The 15,551-nt window shown below is 38.9% G+C and overlaps 1 protein-coding gene across 1 annotated transcript; it reads right to left on the bottom strand.

Moving 5' to 3' along the window:
- Positions 1-1,808: 1,808 nt before the first annotated feature.
- LOC121236555 lies at positions 1,809-2,252 on the bottom strand. Its single transcript, XM_041133005.1, has one exon. It carries the CDS (start codon positions 2,250-2,252, stop codon positions 1,809-1,811), a length of 444 nt encoding a protein of 147 aa, XP_040988939.1.
- Positions 2,253-15,551: the final 13,299 nt, after the last annotated feature.

The following is a 15,551-nucleotide window of genomic DNA, read 5'->3' as shown; positions in this document are numbered from 1 at the left end:
TGCAATGAGCCTCCCTTAGTATCTTTTCCTTCAATTCGGTGATGTTAGGAATCACTTTCCTCTCCTTATAAAAGAACATCGCATTCCTTCCCATAGAGAAATGTTGCAGCCCTTCTGATTTCAGAATCTTTTGTCGAAGCTTTTCCAGTTTCTCATCTTTACGCTGTCCCTCCAAGATTTCTTCTTCAGTCATAGATATGAACTCTTATACTACTATGAAAATGGCATCTCGCGGCAGATCTCCAATCATTAGATTCCTCAATCTTGCCAAGACTGATGGCAAGTCTATCTGAGCTTTACGGCTAAGTGCGTCTGCTACAACGTTCGCCTTGCCAGGGTGATATTTAATCTCACGCTGATAATCACTAATGGTCCCCACCCATCTCCGTTGCTTCATATTCAGATTTTTCTTACTGAACAAGTACTTGAGATTTTTGCGGTCCGTGTACACTTCGCATTTCTCTCCATACAAATAGTGCCTCCAAATCTTGAGTACAAAAACTACCGCTGCCAACTCCAAGTTGTGGGTAGGATAATTCCATTCATGATCCTAGAGCTGTGACGAAGCATAAGCGATGACTCTTCCTTCCTGCATTAGAACGCATCCCAAACCCATCTTAGAGGCGGCATTGTAGACCACGTAAGGCTTATGAGGTTCTGGTAGTGCTAATACTGGGGCCGAACTCAACCTCTTCTTCAATTCTTAAAAACTCTTCTCACACTACTCAGTCCATACATATCATTCTTCCTTGTCAGAGCCATTAAAGGGCTAGAAAGTCTAGAAAACCCTTCTACAAACCTTCGGTAGTATCCTGCCAAACTGAGGAAACTACATACTTCATGAGTATTAGTTGGCCTTTGCCATTTCGTTACAGCATCAATCTTGGCAAGGTCCACTGCCACTCCTTTGATAGAAATCACATGTTCCAAAAATTTCACTTCGCGGAGCCAAAACTCGCACTCACTAAGTTTGGCATGCAACTGATGTTCCTACAATATCTCCAATACCATCCTCAAGTGCCTCTAATGCTCTTCCTCATCATGGGAGTAGATCAATATGTCATCTAAGAACACCACTACAAAATTGTCCAAGTATTGCTGGAAAATCCGATTCATCAATTCCATAAATGTTGCAGGGGCATTTGTCAGCCCAAAAGGCATGACTAGGAACTCGAAGTGTCCATAGCGAGTTCAAAAAGTAGTCTTAGAGATGTCTTGCTCCCTAATTCTGAGTTGGTGATATCCAGATCGTAGATGAATCTTTGAGAAAACCGCAGCTCCTTGTAATTGATGTATCCTTGGCAAGGGATATTTATTCTTGACATTCACCTTGTTCAATTCCCTATAATCGATAAACATCCGTAGAGTCCCATCCTTTTTCTTAACAAACAAGACCGGTGCTCCCCACGACGATGAGCTAGGGCGGATAAAACCCTTCACTAGAAGCTTTTCAATTTGCACTTTAAGCTCCTTCAACTCTATTGGGGCCATTCGATAAGGTGCCTTATACACTGGGGCTGTGGCTGGTTCAAGCTCAATTACAAATTCCGTCTCTTGATCTGGGAGTAATCCAGGTAGTTCATCGGTGAAGACCCTAGGAAAATCCTCAATCACAGTGATTCCATGGATTTCTTTAGGTCCTGCCATTATGTCCATCATCATTGCTAGATAAATGTTGTCCCCGTTCACCAAGCTCTTCTTGACTTTTTTTGCCGTTACCGTAGACAAATCAAGCCAAACAGTCTCACCCATATAACAGATCCTTTCTCATGGAGGTAGATTGAATCCTACTTCCCGCCTTCAATAGTCTATATGGGCATAATGGCATAAACCTTGGCTTTCGATGCAGTCTTGGGTTTAGTGTTTGGTGTTGACGCTCCTCCAGGCGTAATCTGTGGACAATCTCGGATCATATGGCCGGTTTGACCACATCTGAAACAAGCTCCCGAGGCCCTACGACATTCTTCGTTGTGCCTCTTCCCACATTGGCGACAAGGTGGTGGAGTGACGGGTGCTGCCTTCCCGACTACCACGCCCTTTCCTTTGCTCGGAGTTACAGGGGCCTTTCGCTTCCCCGTACTACTTCCTGGTGAGTAAGGAAATCCTCTTTTCCTATCCACTTGAGCCTGTGCAATTAGTCGTCGTTGCTCCGCCTCTGCTATTGAAGCTACATTGACCAATTCTTGGAAATTTCCTATCTGTAGGCATGCTACTTGGTTTCGGATATAAGGTTGCAAACCATCCTGGAACATCCTTGCTTACATCTTCTCGGTACTAATCAGATGAGGTGCAAACCCCCCCATTTCCATAAAACGAGCAAAATACTGATCTACCATCCTTGGGTCAAACTTGCTAACTCCAAAACTTTTTGATGTTTAGCCATTTCTAGAAAGAAACTGATATGAACCCGTGGGAATGAATTCCCTTGAACCCACAATCAATTTGAAAACTCCCCAAGAAAGCCAAAAATCAAGTCAAGGATGGAGAATCTAGACCCGATGAGAACCCGTTTCAAGAACCTAGATTATATTAAAATCTAGACCCGATGAAGAACCCGTCTCAAGAACCCAGATTACAAAGGAGGAACGCCACAAAGGTTGTGATTTACCTTTGATAAGTTCAAGAGTTCAATCAAGAACAAGAGGAGAAAACTCAACTCACAAATAAAATTCAATATTGTCTGATCTTCAAATGAGGCTACAAGGAGTATTTAAACTAAACCTAATTAAAACCCTAGCCAAAATAAAGCCCCCTTTTACCCAAAATGCCCCAGATGAACAGTGTCACGCTACAGTACCGCGGCTACAGTAACGCTACAGTACTTCTTAAAACCCTAATTCCTAAAAGTAACTTTCCAAGTAAGCCCTTGGCCAAAATACAAGGCCTTCTTGAAAACTCTAGTTCATTGAAAATAAGACGTGTGGGCCAGACATCTTCAAGCCCACTTATTCTAAACTAATAAAATAAATCATTTAACCAAATTTGAAGTCTCAAATAACAATAGGCCCTATCTCTAAGCCATGTCTTCCACAGCTTGAATCAAGTGGATCAAAGCTGGTTCTCCTTCTTTCAAGCCCATCTTGAGTGTTGGGCTCTTGCTAGCTTCATCCCAAGTGGATTGCACCAATCCGTGCATTGCTTCCTTGATCTTCTTGGTCCTTGATCTTGTAATTGGCCCATCTAGAATTTACAAATGATCTTTAAGACTAGGCCCACCTTGGTTCCCATCATTCCCCCTCTCCTCAAAAGGATTCGACCTCGAATCTCCACCTGGATCAAAAGGAAAAATGTTAGTAACATTGAAAATAGCAAAAACTTGATACTTACTTGAAAGATCTACTTCACGTGTATTTTCATTAATTTTCTCAAGAAATTGAAAATGTTCATCCAAGCTACTCCTATCATCAACAAGCAAAGCCATCAGAGGTAAATGAGTAAGTGGATTAAAACCATAAACAACCTCAAATGGAGAATAAGAAATAGTAGTATGCATGGTTTTATATGCACACTCTAATAAAGGCAAATGATACTCCCGCAAATGTTCATGTAGCAAGTCAATGAATGGCAAAAGATACTCCCACAAACGTTCATGAAACACACCTGAAGTTTTTCTTACACCACTCCAATCATATGCAAACTCAATGAATGGCAAGTAATACTTCCACAAATGTTCATGCAACATGTTGAAAGTTTTCCTTACACCAAAGTTACCCAACAAACCACCATGTCTATCACACACAAGCAACTTAAGCATAAAACTAGTTGGCACACAAAATCTATTCTCTCTAAACAAGTACCAATCTAATTTATAGAACTTACCAAACGATACTTTTTCACATGTTCCATAGACACTAGCAAAGTCATCATCATTAGCATGCAATTCCTTATTATATGCAAGTCTCAACAATTTTACATCTAAAATGAAGATAAGGACGTACCTTCTTGCTAAAGCATCAACCACAAAATTTTCCATACCTTGTGTGTATTTGAATACATGAGGAAAAGTCTCAACACAGTTCTCCCGCTTAGCATGCATTATAGTCAACGACTTACCTTGTCCCTTCAAGTGTGAAAAAGACTCATGTTCTTCAAAGAAAGGTCGGTTAGGAATTGTCGCACTTGACACAAAATCAATGTAGTACTCTATCTCCCTAATAGGTGGCAATCCACTAAACACACCTCTAGGAAACATAACCTCATATCCCTGCAACAAAAAGACAATAACACTAGGCAAAGATAAGTCAAGTTCGTTAGTATTAAGACTCGCCTTAGCATAAAAACTCACTTTTCTTTTTGTTTTTCTCTCACTTTCTTCACTCTCTCTTTTCTTTCCACAGTTCTTTTCTTTTTCACTCTCTTTTTGCTTTTCACTCTCTTTTTTTCTGTCACTCTCTTTTCCTTCATCTTGTTTTGAACTCTCGACCTGACAACTGTTTTTCAACTCATTCTCTATTTCTCTTGAGGTTTCAGCCTCACCCTCATCTTTTATCTCACTCATTTTACTCTCTCTCTCGTTTTCGGCCTCACTATTTCTTTTTTTCTCAATCTCACTTTCACTCTTGCTTTTTAGCTCAATCTCCTTTTCACTTTTTCTTTTTTGATCACACTCATTTTCACTCTTTCTTTTTTGAGCAACCTCACTTTTCAGTTTCAAATGGTCCCCATGGACTTGTGTTGGAGTTAAAGGAGCAAGTTTGATTGTTTTTCCATCCTTTTCAAAACTGTACATATTCCTTAACCCATCATGGATCACCTTCCTATCGTACTCCCATGGCTTCCCCAACAAAATATGACCAGCATGCATAGGCACTACATCACAAAGGACCATATCCTGGTATTTTCCAATTGAAAAAGTAACTAGCACTTGCTTATTGACCCTAACCTCCCCACAATCACTCGACCACTGCAACATGTATGGTCTAGGGTGTTTTAAGGTAGGTAAATTCAGTTTCTCAACTAAAGTAGTGCTTGCCAAATTAATACAACTCCGCAAATCAATGATCATACTACATACCTTGTTGTTGATGTGGCATCTAGTATGAAAAATGTTCTCGCTCTGCTTCTCTATATCATCCATCTTAATTTGTATATTGAGAGCATGCCTAGCAACAAAAGACTCACCATACCCTTCATTCTTACAGTTATGTTCAATACAAGGTTCACTCCTCCTCCTATCTCTCCTGCCTTGTAAATTTCTAATTACCACTTCTTGATGATCCATCCTATCCCTCACTTCACCTAACACCAAGTTCAACCGCTCAAACTGTTGTTGCATGGATTGCAATACAAATGATGAGTTATCTACCATCCCCTTTGGTGAAGAGCCACTCCGATGAGACATTGTAAAATGCTGCACAAATGAATGTTAGTGGAAAAACCTCACACACTCCCTTACGTGTTTACGCTCGAATAATGGCATTCCACTCGTGTTTCACTCCTAATTGGCTTTTCCCCGATAATAGTCTCACACTCTCTTGCCTTTTACCTCAATAGTTTTCCCGCTCATGTTCTTTAAGAACTAGTTGAACTAAATCAAGATAATACAACCTTGTATTATTCCAACCAGTAATATAGATCCAAGAAACAAGAAACAAGGAAGGAATAAAACGACACGGGACTCAAGGAATTTATATGAGGGAAAGAGTAATTATAGAACAAGATACCAACTACAAATATGTATTCAGCCCCTTTGAGGATAAAACTCAATCAACAAATGTTTTTCTTTGTCTTTGTTGTAACTATGTAGCAACCTTTAAATATGCTACCTCTCCTTATCTTCTTCTCCTTCTTCTTCTTCTTCTTCTTCTTTTTTTTTTTTTTTTTTTTCAAATTTTCTTTTCTTTTCTTTTCCTTTCCTTTCCTTTCTTTTCTTTTCTTTTCTTTTCTTTTCTTTTCTTTTCTTTTCCTTTCTTTTCTTTTCTTTTCTCTTCTTTTCTTTTCCTTTCCTTTCTTTTCTTTTCTTTTCTTTTCCTTTCACCAACTGATTTGATCACAAACAAGAATAAGCAGTTGAGAAAACCCTAACAATAACTCAGAAACCCTTGGGCAAGTGATATACAGCAGCCCCTAGAACAAGAGATTTCAGCCAACACAAACCCTAGAACAATGAATTTCAGCAACCCTAACAATAGTGAAGAAGTCTGCTAACCACCACTATTTTTTTTTTTTTTTTTGTAATCAACCCTAGAACAATGAAGCCCTAGAATTAAATATGCAAGAAATAAAAGATAGAATCAGACCTGATTGGAAACCTGGCTCTGAACCCGTGGGAATGAATTCCCTTGAACCCACAATCAATTTGAAAACTCCCCAAGAAAGCCAAAAATCAAGTCAAGGATGGAGAATCTAGACCCGATGAGAACCCGTTTCAAGAACCTAGATTATATTAAAATCTAGACCCGATGAAGAACCCGTCTCAAGAACCCAGATTACAAAGGAGGAACGCCACAAAGGTTGTGATTTACCTTTGATAAGTTCAAGAGTTCAATCAAGAACAAGAGGAGAAAACTCAACTCACAAATAAAATTCAATATTGTCTGATCTTCAAATGAGGCTACAAGGAGTATTTAAACTAAACCTAATTAAAACCCTAGCCAAAATAAAGCCCCCTTTTACCCAAAATGCCCCAGATGAACAGTGTCACGCTACAGTACCGCGGCTACAGTAACGCTACAGTACTTCTTAAAACCCTAATTCCTAAAAGTAACTTTCCAAGTAAGCCCTTGGCCAAAATACAAGGCCTTCTTGAAAACTCTAGTTCATTGAAAATAAGACGTGTGGGCCAGACATCTTCAAGCCCACTTATTCTAAACTAATAAAATAAATCATTTAACCAAATTTGAAGTCTCAAATAACAATAGGCCCTATCTCTAAGCCATGTCTTCCACAGCTTGAATCAAGTGGATCAAAGCTGGTTCTCCTTCTTTCAAGCCCATCTTGAGTGTTGGGCTCTTGCTAGCTTCATCCCAAGTGGATTGCACCAATCCGTGCATTGCTTCCTTGATCTTCTTGGTCCTTGATCTTGTAATTGGCCCATCTAGAATTTACAAATGATCTTTAAGACTAGGCCCACCTTGGTTCCCATCAGAAACGATTATCAAACTCTGTCTTGAATCGTTCCCAAGTGAGTGCAGTCAGACTTCCCAATTCTTGAGCCAATAGTTGAGGTTTGGTGCGCCACCAGATTCCAACTTCTCCTTGAAGCATGTGGCCTGCGTATTGGACCTTCTGCTCTTCTGTGTATCCGCTAACTTCGAAGGTTCTTTCTAGATCCATAAGCCATTTGTTAGACTTTAAAGGTCGTTCTGTTCCAACAAAATTCGGGTATCTATACACCATGAACTTCTCGTAAGTACATCCTTGTTCCCCTCTGGGCGGTACTTGTCTGGCGTTCTGTCCTTGTTCCATCTGTGTGCGTACCACCTTAGTCATCTGTCGAATGGCTTCTGCTATAGCCTGTCACCCTTCCATTGGAGGATTCCCAGTCTCTTAATCCCCACCTCTCCAAAATGTATTCTGATGCCGGTTTCCAACCATGATTTCCTTCTCCTAAAAATGCACAAACCAGCATGCGTCAATCTGTTCCTTAAAGAAGGATAACCTTTCTTCTCTTGAACTCGCGATCTTTCGGGCGTATCTTCTTCTTCCTCTGGATTCAAGCCTATAGCTATAAGATCCAAGCCTACAACTACAGATCTCAAACCTAGTTAAAGGTACCATGCATTCCTTAGACAATGTGTGGGTTTACCCAGAGACGTAATTGCTCTGACACCATGCTCTGTGGTGCCTCCAGCCCCCACTTGGGATTGGACGATGACTGAGATGCTAGAACATGTAACACAAGGCTACACTGCCCTCGTACATGATAGATAATATGCTATGCACCTAAGTACACTAGCAGTATGCAATAACGTAGCAGCGGAAAAATAGTAAAACTCAGATAATCTAAGCAACGCAATAAGCAATTGCAAAGCACATGGCACTGTACTAATATCATATCCCAAACATTGCCCAAAACTTAAACATGTATCATAAAGATATAACATCCCAAATCATAAAGTATACTTTAAAACTCCCAAAACACGAGTCCTCCTCAAAACATAGTTTCACAAAAGTTGAGGTCTAAAACCATATGTACTGTTTTCTTTTCTTTCTTCTTCCACAAAATGACTTAAGTTCCTGTACTCTTCATAACCATTGTTCCATTAGGAGACAGACACCAAAAGGCCCCATGGGATTGCTCAGGCTTGGGCAGTATCAAAACCTAATTCCTTGGGCACTGCGTTTGCCTCAGCCGAGGCCATCAAGGCTCGCTCAAGATAAGTAGACAGCTGGTCCATTTTCCACCAAAACTTCAGATTCTTAGAGGGTGGGTAGATCGTACCATCGATCTCGGTCTCACAAATACTATTTAGGATCTTCCTGAGAAGCTTAGCCATATGTATCAATGCATCAGCAGTACAGTCATGACAAGCCTGAACAATGTACTCTTCCTCTATCAGAGAACCATCTGGGCTCATGTTTCCTGGGTATCCGGGCTACCTATAACAACTTCTATCATTCCGATTGGGGAATGGTAGTGGAAACTACCACAATGAGATTTCAAGAAATCTCAGCAAGTAATCACACAACATACCACAGTTAACAAAAGCATACAAAAGGTATATCATGAAATGCGTGCATGGACATATACTTGACTTATGCATTTGACCAGAACTTGACTTGTGCACTTGACCATTTACAAAAGACTTGTAATAGAGCTTTTAGCTTTTCAGAAACTTCTTAACTTTTTCTTAATCACGTGATCTTAATCAGAACTTGCCTTATCAGAACATATCACAAGATTTCCATCGAGTAATCCTTAGCACAGAAGCTCATATTCTTATTCAGACGGTGGATACAACACGGTTCCCCTTAGCACTGCATGTTCTTGCTAGTTACCGCACCATCAACGGTCCGTACACCTTGATGAATATGTAATAAACAGATATTCATATTAACTCGATCTTACTTTGTCGAGTTACATGCCTGATGCACCCACTAGCGTTAGGCGCTTCCTCACTCTAGTATCCTATGAAAAGAATCCATTTGAGGCTCGTCAACGGTACTTTGTCGACTCAGGGGTTACCACTCCATTCTTAAACACTCCAAAGTGGACAGAGGAGTTCCACTAGGACATTCCCCTGCCCTAGCACTTGGGATCATGATAAAACTTTTAAACTCTTTTCTTTGAAAACATTTTCTTGGAAAACACTTTTTGAAAACACTTTTTCCCAAATGCATGTGACATGAGACTTATAACATGCGTACTTATACTTGACATATGACATACGAAATGTCGTATATGAAATAACCAAGCATAACATGTTCATTTAATAGCATGATAACATAAACTGTATAAGATATCAAAACACACACTTGGAACCATGAGAACTTGCTTTGGCCAAAACTCATAGGTACAAAAACATGAAGAATCATTGCTTAAACATGTTCAAGACTTCAAGCATATAATATAGAAATCAAGACATAATGAAACAAAATATGAAATCATAGGTTTTTGACCAAGGTTTGAAACTTCCAAGACATGTTCAAACCAAAATATCTTGTTGCATAAACCATCAATCTCAATCAAGTGAAAATCGAAACTTATAGGAGTATTTCATGGCATTTTCATCACAAATTCGTAGCATATAACTCCTTCCATAAATTTACTCAAGATCATATTAGCATATTCAAACAAACAATCAAGGGATAGCAAACAAAGCAATCGAAATAGTGAAAGGATTTACACAAATATATACAAGCATTAACCAACAGTAAGTTGAGTGTATACTTACAAAAATCCGCGTATAGAAATACTAGCAAGCTGTAAATCCGAACATACTATATTAGAAAGAGTAATTAAAAACCCTATCTCATGTTCTTGAGTGTGTGTGTGGATTTCTAGGGCATCACTTGATCTTAACCCACTCAGCTTCTATGATTTTTGGGTTAAAACCCCTTCATTTCACTCATGAAGTACAACAAAACCTAAGGTAAAGCAAAGATACATGTGGTGGTTGAAAACATGGAGGATGAACTCCCTCCACTAATCAGCTTCAAGGGTTTCTTGAAAACCCTAAGTCATTTTCCAATAAATCAGTAGAAACTTTTGGTGTTCTATCATTTTCGAAGTCCAATGAGGTTTGAATCTCATTTTCGGGTTGAGAAAGTGACATGTGTGTGTAAAACTTATGAGGAAACCGATCCTTACCTTATCTATTGTTGATGCTGCCGAAATCCTTTTTCTTGAAAGGATCCACCTTGTTTGGTTGGAAAGAAAATACGAGAAAGTGAGGGAACCTTCAAGTGAACATGTGAGAATTGTGTGGAGAGAGTGAGAGTTCATGCAATTTTCGAAAAATGGCAAGGGAAAAGCCCCTTGGCATGTACCCCTTCCTTTTTATAGTAGACTCTTCACTTCCCTCATTGGTTTCTTCCAAAATCCTTGCATGGATGACAAGTAGCGTAGGTTTCTTCCTCCCCTTTCTCTTTTGCCAAAAATGCCTCTTAGAATTCCCCACTTAGATTGCATTTGGGAAGGAACATCTTGGGGGTGGTTTGTAGGGTTTCTCTTCTCTTGGCCGAAATTCCCTTCTTTCCCCTTTATGCCATTCCTTTCCTTAAGCAAGTGAATATTTCTTCTAGGGTAACTTGGTAAAACATTACATGCCTCTTCCTTTTCCCAACAAGTAACCTTTGGCATGGATGACAAGTGGCATTGGGCGTGTGCCATAGCCCTAGCCATCCACTCCTTCTTTTCCCAAGTTAATGCTTCATCTTCCTAGTGTTGCTTCCCTAGGTGACCTTCATGTGCCATTGGTCCAAAATAATCTAAGTGACAAGTGGCAAGTGAATGGGGTGCTTGGGAGTGTGCTAGCCGAAACCCAAGGGCATATTTGTCCTTGACACAAAAGTCTCTTCACATATTATTCTAGAAACTTAGGGCATGCTTAACACTTGGCAAAAACTGACCAAACTTGAAATCCTATGTGCCTTTCTTCGGTTTCCCATGCCGATTTTCTAGAAAAGCTCTATTTCACTTCCTTAGGCTTCCCTTCCCAAGAAATTTACCTTGGAACTCGAATTTTGGGCAAGACAATGGGCTAGGCGTGTGGGAAGATGGGCTAGCTGAAAATCCCTTGGTCTTCCTAGGTTCCTTTTGCCCCTTGGTTCATCTAGAAGGTTTCTAGCAAGTTGACATGTGGCAATTCTTCTAGGCTAGGCGTGCAAGCCATTTCTTGGTGCTTTCCTACACCTCTCTCTCCCCCTTAACCCACTATCAAGACTAGATTCAAAGTGTAACATTTTCATGACACATGGCACTAGTGACTTAAGATTTAGGTCATGGGCCTAAAGCCATTGGGCCTGGATTTCTAAATAGGGCCGAAAATTACAAGGTAATCTAAGGTCACTCTCCTCTTGGGTTCAACTTACCAAATCAAAGATTCTAAGGCCTTCCAAAGTAACTAAGGCTCCCAAAATGCCATGGCAACCTAGAATGAATTTTAAGGGCCAAGTCTAGACAAACTCGGGTCATCATAGTGCTTCTGAAGTCTAGAATCATATAAGTATACTCGGTCATTAGGCTTAAACGTCTTCTAACAACATTTTTATCATGAAACACTTTCATTTTAGCCTTATAAATTGTAGAGTTCTAATAAGCATCATTTCCAAACTCCTCTAACTCGCTCAACTGAAATTTCTTTAGCTTACCCGCATTCCATTTCGAAAAAATACTAATAGGAGAAGTGTCACCTAGGCCGAGAATTGTATGCTTTAAACCTGAGGACGGCAGTTTCAATTCCAATTTGGGACTCTCCACACTTGAAGGAATTTGGTTTTCACTTTTCTTAGGCAACTCCTCAAATTTTGATTGCCAAGCCTGTGTTCCATAATCCTGAGTTTCATAAAAAATAGCACAAATATCAACAACATCAAATGAATCACTAATAGTATCAAACTCAAAATTAACCAGGAAATATTCAAGGGGATCAAAAGTATGAGTTGTGTGAACTCCCTTGTCTATGAGTGCATCAATCATGTATGTTTATTGGCACTCATCATCCTCCCTGGGCTGCTTACTGATGTGGAATATGTTGACCTTCATGGTCATGTTTCCAAAAGATAGTTTCATCAGCCCAATCCTATAATTTATAAGTGCATTAGCCATAGCAAGGAAAGGTCTACCTAATATGAGAGGAATCTTAGAGTCAAACTCGACAACCGACTGAGTATTCAAAATTAAGAAATCAACAGGGTAGTAAAACTTATCAATTTGGATCCAAACATCCTCAACTATCCCTCTTGATTTCTTAACTGAATGGTCAGCCAATTGAAACACAACAAAAGTGGGCTTAATTTCACCCAAATCAAGCTGCAAATAAATGGAATAAGGCATCAAATTTATACCAACTTGCTCTGTCAGGAATGTTGTCTTCTTCACACGGTGCTTCCTCTTAATTGTACACAAATCCTTGAGAACTTTTGCATAAGTAGGAACTTGTTTAATCACATGCAAAAGAGGAAGATTGATTTTTACCTGCCTTAGATTTTCTAGGATTTCATTGTTAGGATCTAGAGTTCACTTGCTATTTTAAAGCTTGAGGGAATGGTACCTTAATAGGACTCTTCGCCACCTCAGGTTCCTTGGGCAGCTTGGCATCACTACTATCTTGATCCTTTTCCACATCCTCTGACTTCCGGCTAAAATTGGGGTGATTGCGCCACCCCAGATTATAAGTATCAGAGAAAGTTGTAAAAGGTTTCTTGTACATACCTAAGGCATTACATTGTTCCTCATACATCCCCCTCATCTCAATAAATGTTGGACACTCTTGGACGAGGTGATCTACCCCGCCACACACAAAACATGGTCCAAAAGACTTTGCATGATTAGCCACGTGTGTTGGCTTTAAGTCCTTAGTCTTTAACACTTCTAGCTCCCTAGTGAGCATCTCAACCTTAGCCTTTAGATTATCCTCTTCCCCGAGATGGTAAATTCCACCACCATTTGGGTTCCCTATAGGTCGTGACCTATTTGTGCTCTCAGTAGCACTAGGTCCGGTCCAAGTGTGAGCTTTTTCAGCAAGCTAATTGAGGTATTCTATTGCCTCATTAGGATTTTTCTGTAAGAACTCACCATTACACATCATCTCCACAAATTGGCACTCTTTAGGTGTAAGTCCCTCATAATAATAGCTCACTAAGCATCAATTCTCATACACATGGTGAGGACACATACTCAACAACTCCTTAAATCTTTCCCAAGACTGATACAAAATCTCACTCTCCTTTTGCGCAAATGTGAAGATTTACCTTTTTAAAGCGTTGGACTTATGTTGGAGAAAGTATTTATTAAAGAAGACCTGAGTCATCTCATTCCATGACCTAATAGATCATGGTCTCAGCGAGAATAGCCAACTCTTTGCTCTATCCTTCAAAGAGAAAGGAAAGAACTTAAATCTCACAACATTATCTGTAGCATTATGACTATAGAAAGTTGCAACTACTTCCTCACACTCTTTAATGTGCAAATAAGGATTTTCATTCTCTAAACCATGAAAGGTGGGAAGTAGCTATATCATCCCTGTTTTAAAATCAAGTTGATGAGTGTTGGTTGGAAACATGATGCATGATGGTGTGATTGTGCGTGTAGAATGGAGGTAATCCTGAAGAGTTCTAGTGGGTTGATCTTCGTGTTCACTCATTTCTTCAGGATTAGATAGATTGTCAAATAGACAATTTAAAAATTTTGATTTTGACTCTAGTGTAGGCCTACAAGAAAATATACCCAAGGTGTCTCTATATCTATGCATGCAAGGTAAAAAAAAACACACTAAAAAAAAAACTTCAAAAAGAAAAATAAAATAAAATAAAATAAAGATGTAGCAAGCTAGACGAGGGAATAAAGTTTCCACCTTTACAAACTGCTGAAAAGAAAAACTATCTAGCAATTCTTCTATCGTCTCCCCGACGACGACACCAAAATTTGATTATGCCCAAACTAGTATGCAGTGTTATAGTATAGTTTAGGGTGTCGATCTACAGGGAGTCGGAAGAAACACAATAAGTCGCAAGCTTAAAAGGAAAAACCAAATTACAATATGACAAGAATATGAAAATTCTACCTAAAGCACGTAATTAAAATGAGATTAGGGTACGGATAAGAAGACAAGTTAAGCTTTGGGCTTCCATCAATCGGATCTAATACTCTGACTTTTTCAATCCAAACTATATACATAATTAAGAATTGTCGCACCAGATTCCTAATTGGAAGATATGACATTATATTAATTTACTTTCTCAAATTTAATTCTAAAATCTTTTCTCCATTTATAAACCATAGTTCACATATCTAAAAATGAATATCAGATCTAAAAATGACAATATATTCTCAAACAATAATGCAGCAAAAGATCACATCAATGGCATAAAACGCCGGTTTAAGTCACAATCATATATTCATAATCCTATAACTCAACAAAATCAAACCATAGCAAGATTTAATATAATTGTCTCAAATTTATAATATCCAAAACAATTAGAGAATTGAATCCTAGAATCTTAAACAATAAAACTTAATTTATGAATTGAAATAAAGTCAAAGTATTTTCACCGATCAATTTCTGCCTTAGGCTTTATCCAAGATTTAGTTCTCTATGGAAGAACTAAAAATAAATAAAAATAATATTTTTCTCCGATCTTCAGAACTGAGCTGTCTCCCTTTTAAAACCCTCCAATTTCGTGCTAATGATATGCTTATATAGGGTAGGAAAGAAACCCTAATGTCTTTATGATTACCGCATAAAAAATGCCTAAATTTTAGAACTCATCTTGGCAGCCATGTATGTACTTTAAGAGTTCCAATTTAGGAATCCCTATTAGAGACAAATTTGTAACCCTTTAAAATATCTTTGCAACGCATTAAGAATCGCATCAATCCGATATGTGAGTGAAAAGTTACGGTTAAACTACTAAAATATGTCCAGGCTATCTACTAGCGCGTTTTGGACTCCGACTTTTTCTCTTGATCCGAATTACTCTCAAACCCCATCATTATCCTTATTTGAAGAGTCCTACACTCATTGAAAATTCATAGGCTATTCCAACATCTTGCCCACTTGAAAGTTCTTTGAATTTGACTGGGCTTTAACTTACTATTTTATAGACCCTGAAATTAAACATAAAAATCTACTTAGGAGTATCCCAAAGTAAATAGAAACTCAATTCAAGAATACACATTAATTCCTATAATTTCTATGCATATTTTAGCATTTTAGCCCAATAATAGGGTATTTAGAGTGCACTTTTGTACACTCATCAAGTCATTCCCCAAAAGTGGCCCCCTAACATAGATCTTTATCCTGAGTGAGGATCGGGCTTCACTTGCTTCTCTAAAGCCCAGTCCTTGTCCCGATAGTGAAATCTTTTAAACTTCTCAATGTCCTGAAGTATCTTAGTAATTGCTTGATCAATTGATTCAAGATGCTCCAAAATGGAGGGCTCGGTCG

This window comes from Juglans microcarpa x Juglans regia, chromosome 6S (genome assembly GCF_004785595.1).
Source record: "Juglans microcarpa x Juglans regia isolate MS1-56 chromosome 6S, Jm3101_v1.0, whole genome shotgun sequence".
NCBI classification, from domain to species: Eukaryota; Viridiplantae; Streptophyta; class Magnoliopsida; order Fagales; family Juglandaceae; genus Juglans; species Juglans microcarpa x Juglans regia.
This window is presented reverse-complemented; position numbering and strand designations above follow the sequence as displayed.